At 39.8% G+C, this 19050-nt stretch overlaps 1 protein-coding gene across 1 annotated transcript in view; it reads right to left on the reverse strand.

Moving 5' to 3' along the window:
- TMEM164 (transmembrane protein 164) overlaps window positions 1–18828 on the reverse strand; it is a 29735-nt gene extending 10907 nt beyond the window's left edge. Inside the window, exons 1-3 of the mRNA XM_010158792.1 lie at window positions 18373–18828; window positions 5846–5895; window positions 4770–4836 (exon numbers count right to left, since the gene is read on the reverse strand). Coding sequence (XP_010157094.1) covers window positions 4770–4836; window positions 5846–5895; window positions 18373–18828 — 573 coding nt within the window. The remainder of the gene's footprint in view (window positions 1–4769; window positions 4837–5845; window positions 5896–18372) is intronic.
- Window positions 18829–19050: the final 222 nt, after the last annotated feature.

A 19050-nucleotide genomic window follows, 5' to 3' on the forward strand; every position in this document is an offset into this window, starting at 1 on the left:
AAAAAAAAAAAATCTATGCTAATATTGGCATTAATGGCAACAGCAAAGCCCCCTGAGACAAAGGAGTAGCAGGGCTGTCACCCATCGCATGATGGTTGGTCTAAAGCAGCATCCCCAGTTTTTGTTGGCAACAATTCCTTTTCGTTATATTTTAGGGGCAAGGTGTTTCATTCAGATTTCCTGCCATACACCCACTTGTCTGTAATTGATACATACGCATATTGATGAGTCGCAATAAACAATCTCTGCCTCAAGTAGGTGTCTCAACCAGTATCTACCCACCCAGATGTTCTACACAATCCAGTCAGTGCACAGAATTATCATTCCCTTAAAATATCACTAATTCATCAGTTTTATTGAGGAATTTTATCTAGTTCTCATTTTCAATTAATCCTGGTCAGGGTGGGGCATATATACAGAGGGAAAGAATCAGAATTTGCACCTCCTACCAAACGCAGGTTAGCTTTACCTACTGAACTGTCTTCATCTCAACCCTCCTTTTCTCACTTTTACCCTTCCGATTCTCTCCCACATCCCACGGGGGGAGTGAGCGAGCGGCTGTGTGGGGCTGAGTTGCCGGCTGGGGGAAACCACGGCACTCCATGTGTCACTACAGAGGATGATGCTCACCGAGAAAATGAGGCAAAGGCATTGTTTGGTGCACTGCTGATCTCAACTGAATGCATTTGTTTGGAATTTATCAGTGGTTTGAGTATTTGACTAGCACTATATTTGATGTTTATTGTGTCTCATAAAAAGGCACCACTGTCTTTTGGTCACTCAATTAGATGATACAAACCAGCTCACATTAATGATGCAATGGACACAATCAGGCATTTGTGGAGTTGAGTCTAAAACCAGGAATTATGAGGTATATATTACAATTTCAGAAATAGTGATTTTGTAGTTCCTCTAGAGATAATACTAGGATTACCTACCACCACCAGCAGGAGGTAGATTCACACTACCGAATAAAAGTGTGATTGCAGACTCCTCTTACACACCCATACCATTTTCATGGGCACAGCATTGCTAACTGCTAAAAGGTGCAGAATCCTTGGCTTTAGCAGCTACCAGCAACCAAAGCACAATCTCTCAACAGCCCCCAGTGTGCAACTGTTCCATTATTTTTCTTCATGCCAGTTAGATTAAGCCAGTTTAGATATGGCATAATGTGCTACCGTACCCTATTCCATTTTGCTGTGTAGGAACAGGGATTTTAGGCAAACCATTAGTACAGTGAAGTGTTACCCTAACACCCAACCAAAATGCAGCAAGCGAAGATCAGAGGAGCTACACAGAGTGCGCTGTAAGTACTGCACAGACTAGGATTCTGTTCCTAAAACAGATTTAGAATGTGTACCTCTCAAGCCAAATAGTTCTAATAATAGAATAGAGCAGCTTCTGGAAACATTAAAACTGCACTATATCAGCTGCATTTTCAGGACATCAGCTTGCAAAAAAACCCACTTTTAAACCAGTGGAAAGAGTTTCCTTTAAAATTTGATTAATGCAATATGAAAGTTCAAACAAAACCAGTTACTTCCCAAACACTTGGAGCCTTTGTGGCAGCTAAATAAATTTATTCGCATAGCTAGGTTATCAGGACCCACACTGTATTCCATGTAATATAAATACAGAGTAAAAAGAAATCTCTATTCCTGTATATCCTCTTACACCTTTCTAGGATCCCACACAATCCGAATCCCATAGCGTCTTCTTCTCTATTTACTTAAGGGTCATAAAAGATGACCCTATTTTCCATGGGCATTGTTAATGCTGAACAAGAATGATTTGCACCATAAGAAAGGAATGAAATTATGAGAGAAAATTAAAATACCCCTTATTTCTGAAGGGGTAATAAGAACTCACAAAACCATTAACTGAATAAGAATCAAAAACTGTTTTGTCTTTATCCAGTGACTAATCCAATGTGCAAAATTCACCTCCATCAAGCACATCATAAATAATGCAGCAAATAACTGGAAGATTTAGTTGCCAAATAAATACAAGTGGGTGCATCTCTTGCTCAAGACCATTAATTGTTGGCACCTCAACAGCATGCCCAAGCCAGGAAAATACTTTCTTAGAAAGGACAGAATAGACTCATGTCATCTTTCAGGCTACATTTTTTTGGAACACTGTCCCAGGTGCCCATTACAGTCCAACAAGATTTTTGATGAGTTCAGTTTCACTGAAAGGTTAAAACAAAAGAAGATAGAAACTTCCTGCTTTCACCTCAGTAATGATACAGAAGCTGCTAGCTAGCATATCCATGCCTACCGCTGAACTTGCTAAATTAGCAGGCTTCTCCACAAAGAGACTACAGCTCAACAGTAACCACCCGCTGCCTGTAAGAAAACTAACAGGCAATCCACTTGGGAGAGAGAGATTTAGGAGAATGTCAGCTGAAGACAATGAAAACCACCCACAAGACAACATTCAGCTGTATATCAAATAACTCACAGGACAAATCCCATTTTACACTACGAATGGTACCACCAAGGCATTTCAGTGATTTCAGTGCTGCTGGCAATACAACCATGTGGTACACTTCTCACATGACAGGAGGCAACAGACTCCTGCTTTCCAGCTCCCACTGACCTCACATCCCTCTCTGCCCCACACAACATCTCCCTCCTCACTTCTGAATTCATAGTAGGGTTAGGTGCCCAATCTTTCAGGCTCTTTGTGCCACGCACTATATAGTACAACTCTTTACAGGTATAGCTAAGTATACAAAATTTTTGTTTGAAATGTGTACACACTAGAATGTATATGTTAGAATATCATAAAACTGAAATTAAAAAGTTGAGGCATAAAGACACAACACTTCTTGACTGAAAGGTTTTTCACTTAGATACTACAAACGAGAGCAGAGAGCATGGACAAAACCATTGTGGTTTTTTGAACTTCCTAAGTTTTAAGAGACACTGTTTTCAGGACAATGTCAATGTACACAACTACAATAACAGCTGCAGAGCAGAATGTGTGTCTACCACCAGAGAATCTGGGTCAAAGCAGCAGTGCTATCAAACATCACCCACATTATCTCGTGCCAGAAGAAACACTGAAAAGAGAACAGCCTAGCAAGCAGTTGTTAGGCCAAAAATATCCTAAGCTGTATTTATTCCAAAAATATTTGCTCTTGGATATTATTCTTTGGCTCCTCTATCCCTCATTAAGGAGAGAATTTTAGATAAGTAGTCTGTATTTTTCCTATTTAATCACCACTACCCTAATATAAACAAGATCTACAATAATGGCAGAGAAAATACAAGCTAATGATTTATTAAATATTTCAACATTTTATCCTTAAAAGGTTACCCAGAAAAATAATTTTGCTATGCTAAAGTTTATATTTACCTAAAAACTAGATAGTTTGAAATACAAAGTGTAAACCGTTCTCCTTATCAGAAAAAAACCCAATTGTTTTATTCATTTGATGCCCCTTCAGCAATAGCAAGTGTTATTAAAACATAATTGCAAACTGCACATAAGCTGTTACAGTAAAGAATGTATGTAACTACCAGATTAGGAAGGGCAACGTAGATCTTGAAAGAACTCTAGGGTTATTATACTACTAAATCCACCGAAATCTGAACGATGTGATCCAACCTCCTGTGCATGTGTGTGTCATGCTTTATGGAAGATTATTTTTAACATGTCAAAGCCTGTATTCTCTCTGGTAACCACACTGTGTCTCAGTGCAAAATCTTATGAAGAGGGGAAAAAAGAAACCATTTACAAGCTGACAATAAAACTGTCAGCTCTCTGGTCTCCTAGCTACCGGTGTGGCCAATCAAGACAGCATAGAGATCACCCATCAAGTTCAATACCGATGCACATTTTTATACTTAACATAAGGACAGTCAAGATTTGCAAATGGACAGCTACTAATGAGATTTGTAATGGAGTCTCAAGTCCACAACAACTTCGTTAATAACATCATTAATTCACATGCTGTATGGATATAGCTATGAGTACTTTATCCAGACACCATAAACATGTAAGCAGATAAATTTAAGCAAATGCTACCTTAAAACAGGTATTTAAATAACAGCAACAAGAGATTTTTGCAAATAAGACAAATGACAAAAAATGAACAGCCATGTGTGCATATACACAGACACCCTCCATCTGCCTGCACAACAGCTCTTAAAAAGAATCCTTAGAAATGCTTCACACAGCTCAGACTCACGATGACTGTTCTTACCATTAACTCTCAATAGGTTTAAGACTCTTACAAGGGACACCAACAGGCTAATCTTTCATCCAGGAGACGGGAGTTTTATAGCAGATTTGAAAACTTGGATGGAAAAAAGAAACCTGCTGTGCCTGACCTTGGGGGAGAGGGGCTGACTGCCACCACCACCATCATTTGGTATTTTCCAAGCCTGAGGAATCTTGCATTTACGTATAGTCTGAAAAACCTGAAACTGAATTCTGGCCACAGGCCACAATGCTAACCTAGGAAGGCCTCTTTCAAAGCCATCACAATTTCCCTCCATTTAAAGGCCAGGATGGAATTGACACAGTCAGTAGGTTTTTTTTCTACACTTAGAACACAGCAGTGTTAACTGCCCACCTTGGTTTATAAACACAAAAAAGATGGGTATTTTGACTCCAGAGTAGTGACCTGTAGCAGGAATCTACAGTCTGGTAAAATGAATTTTTAAGAAGTCAAACAAAGCAAAGGTCTAACATCTTTCCAAAGAAAATCTTTTAGAAACAAACAAAAACAAGGAGGAAAAGTACAGTGCACTCACCAGGCGTGTATTAACAACAGGAAAGAGCAATGCCAAGAGGGCCCCATTCAGCATATGCATCTGCAACCTTAGAAAAGATGTGGTATTACTTTCACAGATGGAAATAAAATGCAACGTTTTCATACATATTATGTAGTATGTCTTCAATAAAAGGCAGCAAGAGATTTAGGAAAATTCTTTTGTCTTGAATTTGAATAAAGCCATTGCTAAATGCAATAACGTCTCTTTAAAAACACACTCCATTATTTCCTGAGGTAGGACTGCTTTCTGTAATGACCTTGGATTCCTAGAAAGCCTGGACAGCCTGCTTGTGTTAATCGTGTTCATGATGCAAGCTGCTCAACAGGGGGAGTTTTGCTGTTCATTTGTCTTTCAGAGCTTAAAATAGCATGTTTGATAAAGGTTTTTACTGCTATCTAACTATAAATACACAACTTCAAAGTAAAACTTCACAAATTTGGAATAAGTCCCATAAATAAAAGAAGAATTAGATTTGTCAAAATGAAACAGCATGTATTAGCTGCTTATTGGACTCTACTGCAGTAACCCATTAGAGCTTCCTGCACGTTAGAAACTCCTGTAGTTCCTAAATCAGTAAGAATATGCAGCATGTTAGAAAAGATTGTGTGGACTTCAGAAATACCCGTCAGCAGTAATTTGCTTTCACTATTTAACTTCCATCAACAATTTCAAAACTAGACCCACACAGTACATATGGCCCTCAATGAAGACCAGTCACTAATTATTAGTGAGGATAATACAAAGGTACAAGGTACATCACACAAATTACGCAAGCCCATACGTTCATCTGTAGAAAGGTGCCTGCTTTCTCCACTGTTATGGAGCTAATTCACGCTGCTAAGCGAGGCCAAAACCACCAGTACGAAAGAGCCATGGGTATATGGCTCAGCACTCACAATTTAAGCCCTGACCCTTTCCAAGGTGTCATTTCTCAATCCAACCAACACACCTTTCCAACTGGATATATATATATTAATATTTTGACTTAAGCTGTGATTAACTTCTAAGAGACATTATGCAAGTAGACAAAAATATAGTAAGGATAGAGACATTACCTGAAGAGAATCATTGCAATCCGACACGGAGGACAGGCAAGGAGAAAAATCTGAAATGTTAGAAACAAATTTAAATTAATTATATGATCTCTTTTGGAGTCCATTTTCTGTATCTTTTCCTTCCCAGTTCAATCCCCAATAGATTGTTTCTCTGTCAACCTACAAAACACATTACCATTAAATCACTTCAAGTGAGACCATTTGGACAATATGTCTGCTTTGTGGACACGTCAGATGAGACAATTTACCAAACGCGTTTCTTTGAAGTGTTGCAGGGCTGGGAAAAGGCCTTTGATGTATATTTGAATTAATTACTACCAGAACATGTACTTGCTGCAGGAACAGTAGAAATGTTGAAGCCTGGATCACACTGCTGAGCCCTCGCATACAAAAGGGGCTTGCTGTCAGTACCATACAAACAAACCTACAAATTCCACGTATTTTATTTCCAGTGCAAGTTCTTAATATACAGCCATTTATTTCTCCGATCCACTTACTTGTAACTTTAATTCAAGTCAGCCTCAAGAACAGTTTAGAACATGCACACACACAAACTGTTCTTCAGTCATACAGAACTCTAATAAAGGCACAGCAAGAAAGAGGCGGCAATTAAACTCTGCTCTTCCAATATAGATTGTTATTCTTTTTATTTCCTACCTCTTAAAAAAAAAAAAAACCAAAACCCACACAGATTGACCTTTTTCTCCGTATGCACAAAATAAGCAAGCCTGTGATATGTCTTAATCACACCAATCATTTCTTTTTCTGACATGTTGCAGATTGCTCCAACTACCACATGGTAGAGCAAAAACCACACTACAAGTCTGTATGCTGTCTGAATCTCAACACTGAAGACAAAAAATAGCTAGCGTTAAAAAAAGGATGGAGTTCTTACAAAGACTGAGATGAACATACCAATCTAAAATACTTCATTACCATGGAGACAGGCATAGAAGAGAACAAGATTCACAGCTGCTTGTTTTTACATCAACTCTACTGCAAGAAACAGTTTCAGGAACAGATGAGGGAAAAATAAATATTTAAAATTTTTAAACATTCAAGTCTCTCTGTTACAAGGGATCTTTCAGAAAATAAGTCTGACTTCCATTTTTTCTGACACCAGAGAAATCATAACTAGAATGTTTATGTTAAAACTTTAGGATAATGGAAGAGATCTTCAAGTGTTTCAGCTTTAGCAGTTTAATATCAAGCCCTTTCTCTGTAAATATGTATATGCTTTCCATGATAAATAAACCTCAGCGTCTTAAAAGGGATGTTTTACAAGACACTAGGATCTGACTTTTGAACCGTATCACTGAGTAGATTCAAACGTTGTGTCATCATTCAGCTCAGAGTAATTAGCAGCCTGAAAATACCTAGTTCACAGCAGAGCAGCTCACAAGCGTTCACATACTTATCCCATAATCATATTACATTTCACTGTCATACTGGAAATGGAACCTTTTGCCTTGCAGGAGGAAACTGCTACGTTTCACAAACCAAACAATGTCATACTACATTAGCAGCTCAGCTGTGAAGAGTTCCCAGCCTCTGTTTTCCTGCTGGAACTTGGGCACTGGGGCTAGCACAGACGTTAACCCCCTTCGCTGGCACGTGGCAGAGTTCTCGTCTGAACAGGGCAGCGTGGATTTTAAAGCAGACTGAAGTAGGCTGCTCCTTGTTCAGGGCAGAACAACTAAACTTTCAGTTTAGAAGAAACAATGTTAATGTCCCTCCTTATTCTGTCAGATCTGTTACCTGTCACATTTTCATGTTACAAACGAAAAGGAGGGCAAAAGAACTAACATGATATCCAAAGTGTACAAAAGTAACTATTGGGGAGAGAAAAATAATCTATAAAATAAGCACTGTATGATAGGCTGAATTCAGAGCATAGTTCTGATCATTCCTTTCCCCTTTAACCCCTCTCTCTCTCAAAAAAAGCAGATTAAGAAAAGGGTTACAGAGGTCAACGAGAATTTGATCAGAAAGTACAGAACATCTTCCATACCTGGACTGATTTAACACATTAAAACTCTTCAGTCTGTAGAAGGCTATAGGCTAAGGAGATTGGCAGACAGAGAGGGTACAAAATCATGAGTGGCCTTGGGGAAATATATGGAAAAACAAGTCCTAGGTGGGGACAATACTGTGGGTCAGGATGTCAGGAGTCTTTTTTCACCAGCACAGGACCAGAAGATCCGGCAGTTGTTCGTTGGCAATAAGCTGCAAAGAAACTTGTCACACTGGTCAATCAGCAAACTGAAGTCCACTTCAACCTCGAGGACCCAGATGAAAACAGGTCAGAAATCCTGTTATTCTACTTTGTAACTGCCCTGCAAACCCATAAATATCACTGTCCATCCCCATGGGAAATATTTCTGGCATGAAGAACTGCATGGCCAGCACTCCCCTGCAGAAGCCCAAATACAAAGGTCACACCGCAACACATGATGGATCAGCAGGGCTGTTACGGTTTGGAAACCATAACGTACAGGATTGCTTAACTATTCCTTTACTGCGACAAGATCTTAGAGACTGAACTCAGGGTTGCTCCAAACTAACCCAGCACGGGGCTGCAAATCCGCCACTTCCACATTCCCTTCTTCTAACCAGGCACGAAGAGGAGAAAGTTCCAAATGTAGCCACGGGTCTGGGACAGACTGGAAGGCAGAAGGATGGTATTTTTCCACCAGTAGACTAAACATCAACAAATTACCTGGTACTGTACAGCAAGTTTGGTTGTTTTACTACATCTGTGTTGCCGAGTGTCAAAATATGACAAGAATAGGTACCCAAATTTCAGCAGTGTGAAAAAAATCCAGTAACGAAACAAACACCCCAAAATCCACTAAAGATTGTAACATCATGAAACCAAAAAGGACTACGTTACCTTCAACGTGACCCCTCTTTAACACAACCCAATTTCCCAACCTCTATGCACTGTGTTAACCCCTAAGAGTATTTTCACTTCCTGCACTTCAAGCATTACATGTGCTGCAATTATCACATCAATTTGGAGGTATTAGAGGTTTCCATTATTTGATTTTTTGAGTTCATATGGAAAGAATTTTATTCAAACCACCTCTTTTACAGTTTGCACATCTAGACTTCAGCGATCGGCAAGGGCATCAGTATCAAAAGGTAGAAAAAAGTAAAGAACACAAACCATCAAACATATCTGATTTCCTATTTTCCTTTTAACTGCATTGCTAGATTGAAAATGGTAAGAAAAGTGAGCAGGCTTTACTAAATCTGACATATTACAACCCCAACATACTCAGATACCGAGAAACTCAAACTTCAACATACAGTCCCAAATATATTAGTGAATTAGTACCTATGGTAGCTAAAATCTACTACACTGGAATGTCTGCAAGCATTTTACCCAGCCTGGCATCATGAGACATGACTTGCCTAAAACAGAGATCCTAAAAATAGTTGATTAAATACCTAAAATGAGAGGCTGTGGCACATGCTGGAGTTCTGTCTAGGAAAATTCTCAGATACTGGCAAGGATGTATATATTTATATTATGGTTCCAAAAAGGTTTGAGACCATTGTCATAAAGTAATACCAGCTGCAAATGTTCTCATTTTTCTAATATTTCCTAGTTTCTTTGACATGTAAGCATGCCACATTCCACCACTAGTTTTAATAATCAACATTTCAAACATCAGGACTAGTAAAAATCCCAAGAGCTAGTCTCAAAAGATATGCACAATCTTTTGCTCGCAAAAGGATGCGACTGAAGGGCGTAACAGCACTACTGTCTCTGAACTGAAGTGTCTCTTCAGCTATCTAAGCCTGGATGGCTGTAAGCTCTTCAGAAGGGACAGGCGAGGAAGGAAGGGGGGTAGCCCTGTATGTTAGGGAGCGTGTTAATTGTCTAGAGCTTGATGATGGCAACAATAGTGTCGAGCGTTTATGGCTTAGAATCAGGGGGAAGGCCAAAAAGGCAGATATCATGGTGGGAGTCTGTTACAGACCACCCAACCAGGATGAAGAGGCAGCCAAAATATTCTATAAGCGGCTGGCAGAAGCTTCACAATCGCTAGCCCATGGTTCTCGCCGGGGGCTTCAACTCACCAGATGTCTGCTGGAAATACAATCCAGCAGAGGAAGCAGTCCAGGAGGTTCCTGAAGTGTGTGGAAGAAACCTTCCTGGCACAGCTAATGAGATGGAAGATGGGGAGCAGCATGAAGCCCCTACAATCCAAGGGGAAATGGTCAGCGCCTTGCTACGCCACTTAGACACCCACATGTCTGTGGGACTGGATGGGATCTGCTCAAGGGTAGCAAGTGAGCTGGCAGAAGTGCTCACCAACCACTTTCCATCAGCTACCAGCAGTGCTGGCTAACCGGAGAGGTCCCGATTGACTGCAAGCTAGCAAATGTCACACCCATCTACAATAAGTGTCGGAAGAAGGATCTGGGGAACTACAGACCTGTCAGTCTGACCTCAGTGCCGGGGAACATTATGGAGCAGATCATTTTGAGTGCCATCCACGGCACACACAGGACAAGCAGGTGATCAGGCTCAGCCAGCATGGGTTTATGAAAGGCAGGTCCTGCTTGCCTGACCTCACTCCATGAGCACTCTGAAAAGGAAGAGCTCACTGATTTTTTTATTTATTTTTTTTTTAATCCTATGATTTAGCTGGATCTCCGGGGCTTTTCTGATTCGAAAAAAATCCGAACCTCTACAAAACATTACACCTAAGAGCTCCCTTCAGAAGTATTTTAATGACACTATTATTCAGTTAGTACACTCAGGCAGAGTGCAGCCAAAACCTGTCATAAAAGGCTTTTCTTCTGCCAGTCTTAGTCCTGCTGACACAGAAACATGCACAACACAAAGATCACCTTGTTTGATCAGAAACAAACTAAAAAGACAAAAGAAGACAATTCAAAAGGTAGTGGGGAAGAAAGGAACAAGTCACACAACTAACCGTTCCAGATTAAACACCACACAAGCAGCACTTTTGGTATCAATGGGAACGCTTACAGATGTCTGAGTAGTTTTTTCTGGCAGAAGACAGCTAAGCATGCTACAAGTAGAACCACTGCATCTCACATGCAGCACAGATTTCATTTACCTTTCAAAACAGCAGTTTGTCCCTGAGCCGCCTGTTTGATTTAGTGTCGTGCTGCAGCAGGCTGGAAGCATATCTCTCTTTTCAACATTCCAGTCACGATCCCTTAACCAGGTCATAAATGGATTAGTACACTATTTCAAAATGAAAACTTCAGGAGGTTAGATTTAAATTTCTACTTGCAGTATTCAGAGCAGTGTGAAACGAAAACTGGATTCAACCAAAATCGGAATAGATTTTAAAAAAAAAATAAGAAATAAAAAGGAGGAGGGGAGGGAAGAGAAAGGCTTTGGTCTATCTGCGCTGGAATAAAAATTCTCACTCTGTTTTAGGAGTATCAAAGTACCCTCCAGAGCTGAAGAGATTAAGAGATGTTTAAAAGGCTAAGCAGCAGTTGTGAGGGTAAGGTCATTTTACTGTACATGTGAAAACCATCCATTTTCCCCCACAATGGTAAAACATAAGGCAAGGAACATTCCAGCAGCTGGAAATTCAAAAGATGTAGACTTTGTTAATTAGCTCTTAATTTAAGTAAGTTCAAAACAATCCCCTACCGTTTATCAGGAACTAATGGTTTAAAACTCCACCATACAGCTTTGATTCAGCACTTAGGCGTACGTTAGATGTCCACTGTTTGCGTATAAACTATAAATTCAACACAGAACAGCTACATCACTTAAAATGTTTGCTTTCTAAAAGGCAAGTTTGTTTTAAAAAAATAAATCTTAACTGTAGTTTGACAAGGTCATAAATGGATTGTTTTAGGACGCTATTTCAAAATGAAAACTTCAAGAGGTTAGATTTAGATGGAGTTTGACAAGTTCAGATGTTACATTCTCATTGCTAAATAGCTGCAATTGGAATGTATTTAGTATTTTAGCATAAAAATCACGGCTGCCTTACTGCAGCTGTCAGACAGGTTCAGGGATTAATTAATGTGTCCTGTGGAACTGTTAATCTAGTGTTAAGAATCCTCAAGATTCAAAGCAACATTGCTGGCAGAGCATTAAGTAATACCACAGTAAAAGTAGTTTCTGTGTAATATAAACCAGACACTGGGAACATAAGAAGCTGCCTGTTTTACCCAGGGATGAAAGAAGTGTAGCAAATTGAACAATTTTCATCCTCTACAGTCTAATGTCTTGTAAATTATGTATGTTTATTGGGACATTCTAGATTAGTCTGCCCTTCCACAGACTTTGTTTACTACACTCACCTTCTTCCCTTTTACCATCTTAGGTGAAAGATTTTTAGACTTCTCATATTTCTGGATTAACTAGTAACTTCAGACTCAGGTCCTTCTGTGTGTGCAGCAGCATTTGTTATCACATCTCAGGAATCAGAATTTCAGAGCAAAAGTGTCACTGAGGTTGTTTTTCTTCCTTTTTCTTTAATCACTATCTACACCAGCCCTTCACTAGAAGTGGGTTTCTTCCTTCCCCATTCCTAGACTAATGCTCTAGCAAAACCTGACAATAAAACACTACCTAGGGGTAAAACAACAAAGAAGGCTGAATTTAAAAAAAAAGAAAAGAAAATATTAAAAAGTCCAATTTCTTAAGAAAATTTAATTTGCACCAAATTTAGATTAACTTGCATTTACATCTGTCAGTGACAGTGTGGAAGCTTTCATGAGTTCATAATAGGATGCCCATGTGCATATTCATATACATTCACATGCGTAACTTTTTCCTCAAGCATAATGTTTCACAGCAGTTTCCTAGGGAAGCAAAAGCACTGTAGGTAAGTCTTGCTCTACTCTGCCTCAAGTCACCAATACCTTTTTCTTGTCACAGCTCACAATTCCTCAGTTTATAGGATCTTACAACAAAAATGTGTAATCTTTAAAAACAGCAAGATAATAAATGTCCAATAGCTTTATTATTACAGGTTGGTATTTTTTGCTAAAAAAATAAAAACAGTAACACAATCCATAAAAACCTGAGGCATATAACATCATATTCCTGGTAATCTAAGTTGGCATTTCACTAACTACCAAAGTATTAAAATATTAAATTCACTTGACACTAATTACTTGACACTGAATAAATATAAACCCTTACACCATCTATCTAAAGCCCTGAGGAAGTGTCACGAGAAACATGAGTCCTATTACACTCTTCACAGGTTTCAAATTCATGGTACAGAACTTGTTCTGGGTGAACATCAACACAGTTCAAATTGCTCCAGTGAACGTGGCTGATGTACAACCACTGCAGTGAAACCCATCATCTGTGACTAGGGAGTGTAAACATTTACAGCAGCACAAGGGAGACGACAAAGCAGGGGATTTTAGAATGGAAATCATTATATGAAACTCATCCCAATCCCAGAATTTATCAGGTGTCCAGTATGGTCACTGCTGCTATTTGATTCAGCCCACCACTCCACCCAGGTCCCTAAAGGCCTCAGGCAACTATGCCTGGAACATCAGTTTAAGCTGCTTGCAAAACAACCTACATGGAACAGTGTGTGAAAGTGCTAAATAGGTTGAAAAAATCCATCCTAAAAATATATTCCAGCCAACAGTGATACATTACAACACTGGACAGTACACCAAAACAATTATTAATAGTTAATAACAACTTTAAAAGGCCTGTCTCTCTGTAACACGTAGCTCAAACTACATATGTTGTACTTACTGATCACTATTTGCTTTAAATCTAGGATGACCTCATCAAAACAAACCACTGTCCGATTACCTCATTATTCATCTAATGGCCTTTAAATAATAACCCTCAGTGTAAATATTTGAGTAAGTTAAGCTTTTCATCTAGAATTTCCAATCATGCAACTCCTACTCCTTTTTAGAGATTGATTACTTCTTGCCAACTCCCCACTTTTTATATTCTTTTCTCCTAAGAATATACAGAATAAAAAAGAGAATCACCAAGATATGCATTCTAGCCTCAAGCAGAGCAGGTATTTCCAAATTCTAACAACTTCAAACCAAAGGTCTAACCTAGAGCTTTCCTTAAACTCCAGTTCCTCAGCTACAACATTCATCGGCAGCAAGGACATGCCACCCTAATCCCTACCTACCACCTTGACCGAAACATGCACCTTTCTGCTCAAGATAAAGCATGGACTGGCCAATCTTCTCTGAGTTCAAGTGGCTGAACTGTAATCTCTCCAAACAAAGAAAACTGTTACTCACAGCCTTAAGACACATTTGCTAGTCTTTTTATACTAAATTAAAAATTACTATTATTTCGGAATAAGAATCCTTGCCTTGCTTCTATTAGTATTTCTGCACATCTCTACTATATGCTGGGATTTACTAAAAATAAGCACAGTAGTGAAACAAATGTATAAAGTGTTAAAATTATGACAGAAAAGCTTTTCCTCAGCTTAATAAATAATTATTACATTAATTACAGTATCAGTTAAAGCCTCTAAACTTCAGCTGACAGGTCTTTTTTAAACACAACAAAATCATTGCTTCAAAATAAATTTCAACAATTAAGAAAAAAGACTGTTATTGGAACCAAGGGCAGATTAATCTATACAAGAGAGCCACGATTTTTTTGAAAGCCAAAGTAATATTTCTGGAGCACCCCAGACCCAGCATGAAGGAACTGATGATCTGTCTCATGACCTGTCACTGCTATCTATGCCCCTTGGGCTGCTATCATCTTTCTAGCAGTAAAATGTAGTCTTTTTCAAGAAACAAGGTTTGCCACCACGAAATAAATGTGCATTCAGGGCTTTAACTGATCTTCATCTGCCCTTTTTCACCACACACTATGATGAATTTCCTCTCCTGCAATCAGCTCTAAGAGGAAGTATCACAAGTTAATATGCAGTTGTAAAAAGAAAGACCTGTATTACGCAGATCTAAAAACCAAGCTGCATCTGAGCTGCATCCTTCATCATCCAACATGTTTATGATCTGTGATTATGCACATCTTCCACTTAAGTGATGAATTTTCTGTCTACCAGAAAGCTTTTCGAGCACTGACTGGATTCTTGACCTTGCTACAAGTGTCTCACACACCTCCTGAATGTACAGTGAAAGCAGCCCGTTGTTTCCAAAAACACAGTAGCCTCTTTTGCAGAGGACAGAAAGGAGCCAGGTCTCTAAAGCAGCTAAAACTGGAAATAATGAACACAAGATTTAGTAGTTAATGAACTGCAGATGCAATTAGCACTGATTTCTGTTATACAAACATCAGATCGAGATCACTGGATGAAACTGAACCAAATAGCTGGCTACTGTGTGAATCCTCTTACTGCTGATTCCTTCACATCTTAAATTTCAATAACGTATTGATGGGTCCTAAAATGCTCAGAATAACTGTCTTGAAAATATAACACCTGGTCCCCTAAACATATGCTGAATTTTTTGCTGCTATGCAAAGGCGAATAGGTTTGCAGGAACCTAGAGGACTTAGAGTTTCCCTGTTAGTATACTTGTGTAAGCCTGGCATAATAGGGTATCTTTGGTCCAATCATATCCTCAGTCCTACAAATAGACTGTTTCTTTTTTTTACTAGAGGTACTCAAATAGCTTCCCATAAGACCACTCTTTATGTAAGGAAAGAGCTCGGTATGAATTCCTTCATAGGTTTCCCCCTCAACTGCACCATACACTAAGTAAATATTGTACGGCACAAACCCACCCCCATCCCTGTCAGAGAGCTGACAAAGAAACCACAGGAGTTTCCGTTTCACCTTTGTTTCAATATATTTATATATAAATGTTTAAAGATTGAAGTATTTATCTCTCAATGACGCTGAACTTAACGTCAGTGGTGACAAAACAATTACTGCCCTTCTTCCTCCAAAAGCTATGCAAGAAGCCAAACCCAAGACTAGGGCTGGAAATGAGTAGTACTGTTTCTAGATAATTCAACTAGGTGGCAGGACAGCAACAAATTCCCTGCATCTGATGAACCATGAGGACTGTTTAGGCAGTTAAGTATGTTCATTTGATCCACACTTCATCTTTGGGACGACACATCTAAACCAGCTCTTCCCACTTCTGAAAAAGATTTGATTTCCCATGACATGCAGAAATTAGACAGCTGATCAAAACAGACTCATGTGCAGAACTCTCCATCCATTATATTATGCAGTTTTGTCTGCCCAAATGCACCGCAGATCTAATTCCCTTTTTATTTTGCAATTTAATTTCAGTCTTAGGCCTTTTAAAAGCAAGACTTAAAAAAAAAAAAAAAAAAAGGGCAGAAAAAAATCTGAAGGATAATTTCCAGTCCCAAATATTTTTGGCTTGGAGCCCAGAGCCTTTGTTGCTCTGAGGTGAAATAGTCTCAGATGAAGAAAAGGAAACCAGAAACTGAGTGGAAGGAGAAACATTTACCAACAGCTACTGTTGGCTTCCCTTTGAAGTGATCTTGATTGTTGTAGTATGTTTCATCTCCTCACCTCCTGCTTTGTTCATCCTTATGTTTAGGCACAGCACCAGGATTACATAAAAACTACTGTAAGAACAGAAGTGAAGGATAAACTATATTTTCATGTATTTTATCTTGTCAACCTGTTGCCCTCAGCAAATTCAGAAAAACAAAGCTTACAAGACTCCAGCTACTATGGATTACTTCTCTGCTGATGGCGGTCACCAACCGTCTTTCTATCTAACCCGTTTTCTCTGCTGAAAGTTGTTGGTTTTGCAGCTATTTTCGTTCCCTACATTAAGCCCAAGCCTATTTCTAATACATCTGTTTTATGAAGAGGCGTGACTTCTGAATTTTGCTGACATACCCATCTCCTCAATTTCACAAATGCTGGAACAACATTTCTAATGAGTAATTAGCATAGAATTATTAAAACCGCTTCACAATTGGTCTGAAAGAGATTAAGAACTGTCCATGCCTGACTACAGAGGATAACTCTGCCTTCCAGGGTGAGAGCATTAAGGAATGAGGTAAAAAATACTAGCTTCCCCATTTATATACAGGCATTAGCTTTCACTAAATAGTTATGATAACATCATATTATAATACCATATCAAGACAACTAAATTTTCAAATCATAATGGTAACATATCCTCACCTTCCTCCCAGAGAATTAACAGGAAAATTTTCCAGTAAACATTGAATATTGCCAAGAAACAGAATGTGGCTGTATTATTTTATTTTAATGATTTCTGCTGCTCTTGCATATCTCCCACTTTCCCCTTCATTACCAATACTGCCTAATTGATTGCACAGCAATTGTCACCACTTCACAGGAAGCAAGTGTCCTCTGGTGTAAAATACCGACCTGACATTGCATCACTGCTCAGGAATTTACATAACCTCCTAATTAAGTGCTGGAAATGTAAGTTAATTGCTGTAAAGGTCTTGAATATTGCCGTAAGGGCTTAGTTTTTCCCCTCTTGAAATAATATCCATCTCCCTCACACCTCTGGTACAAGCAGCAAAGATGTTTCCATTCCTGTTAGGAAACGCTCTCCAGGAGTGAAACTAACAGCTGGCTTGAGCTGATACAGCCGGGATCACTTCGCCTTCTGCAAAGGGAGACCAAGCATGCCATTGCCCTGGTTTTCATCTGCTACTGATCTCAGACAGAAGTTACCATGGCAGCTTTTATGAAAGCCTTTTTGACATTCTTCTATTAATTCTCGAGCTTCAATTCTATAAGTTGTCCACTGCTGAGTGTCCAATATTACCAAAATTAAACAAAATATATTTTTGACATCTCCCACACTCCTTATCAAGCTCAGTAAAACTGACAGTTAAGTACATGTGCAGGACTATTGACAAACACAGCCTGTAATCTTTAGTTCAGTAACTGTTTCTGAATGTTTCCATTAGTTTGGAAGCTACACAAATTGCACATTATCATGCATCAACAACCAAGCCACAAGTCACTACAGCACACATCTTATCCACAGGTATTAAGCCAGATCCGTTTGTTCACCCCATGTATGAGACAGGGGTAACACTTGTTTCCTTACTATTCTGCTTCTAAAATTAGAAAGATAATCCAACATTGTTTGCACAAATTAAGGAGTAATTTGTCTTTTTCAACACCTTCACAAAAAACATTCACACCCCTGTAAGTCATTTGACTGTAAAAGCTGCATGTGAATTACATAGATGCTTTAGCAATAATCCTACTTTCATTAAATTTGTGCAAATTTTACCACTACTGTCAGTGGAAACAGCATGTTCTATTCTTGAAACAAGGATTAGGTGAAAGCAGGTGGTGAGACAGCCTTGTATTTTTGCATTTTCAACCCCAGATTTGGACGTTAGCCATAGCTAAAACTTTACCTTTCCATTTGACTTGTGTCACAGATTTCAATTCAGGCGATTAAAAACGACATCGGTTTGAAAATGTTTATACTGATTCTTAGCATTTGTACTTTTGCGACGCACCTTTGGTCCACAAACCAGAGAAAAATAACTGCTTTGCAAGTATAAAACCAAAGCAAACTTCCTGGTGACGGCACACAAGCCTTACCTGCATCATCGTGACCACATGGCAGGGATTCAGGAGGTAAATGACAGTCCTGGTAGCAAACTTGAAGCCCACCTCCAGCCCGAAGATGAGGCACAGCACCACCAGCAGCACGTTCTTCCCCAAGCTCTCCTGCTTGGTCTGGGGCTGCTGCAGCAGATGACCGTCCAGCTCCCTGGAATGCAGCTGCCGGAGCTTCCACAGGGACAGAAGGATCTCCACGACGCCCACGCTGAGGAAGACCAAACTCTCCACAACGCGCTGCTGCCCGGAGAGAAAGGCCGCGCACTCCGGCCCTCCATTGCCAGCAAAACTGGGGTCCACACCCCCGTACATCCAGTCCAGGAGATTATGGAGGCTGTAACGAGACATGGTGGGGCAGCGCCCACTCTCCCCGTCACCGTCCGCGAACAGGTAGGACGGAACCAAAGCCAAAATGCCGTCGGGCTGACGAAGCATGAAACGCAAGGACGGCTCCTCTGTAGTCCCCTCCGGGCTCCGGGACGAGCAAGGAGCTCAGGTCGGGGTAAGGCTCATCTCCGGCTTCTCCTTCCGATGAGACCAAAAAACGGGAGGAGGCAGCCACAGATGAATGGAGCCCGTCAGGCGCGGGGAAAGCCCCTCGCCTCAGGACCCCTCCTCTTCCCCGCCCGGCACGGTTCGTCCACCCCCGCTCCGCAC

Source organism: Eurypyga helias, unplaced genomic scaffold, assembly GCF_000690775.1.
Source record: "Eurypyga helias isolate BGI_N326 unplaced genomic scaffold, ASM69077v1 scaffold10539, whole genome shotgun sequence".
NCBI classification, from domain to species: domain Eukaryota; kingdom Metazoa; phylum Chordata; class Aves; order Eurypygiformes; family Eurypygidae; genus Eurypyga; species Eurypyga helias.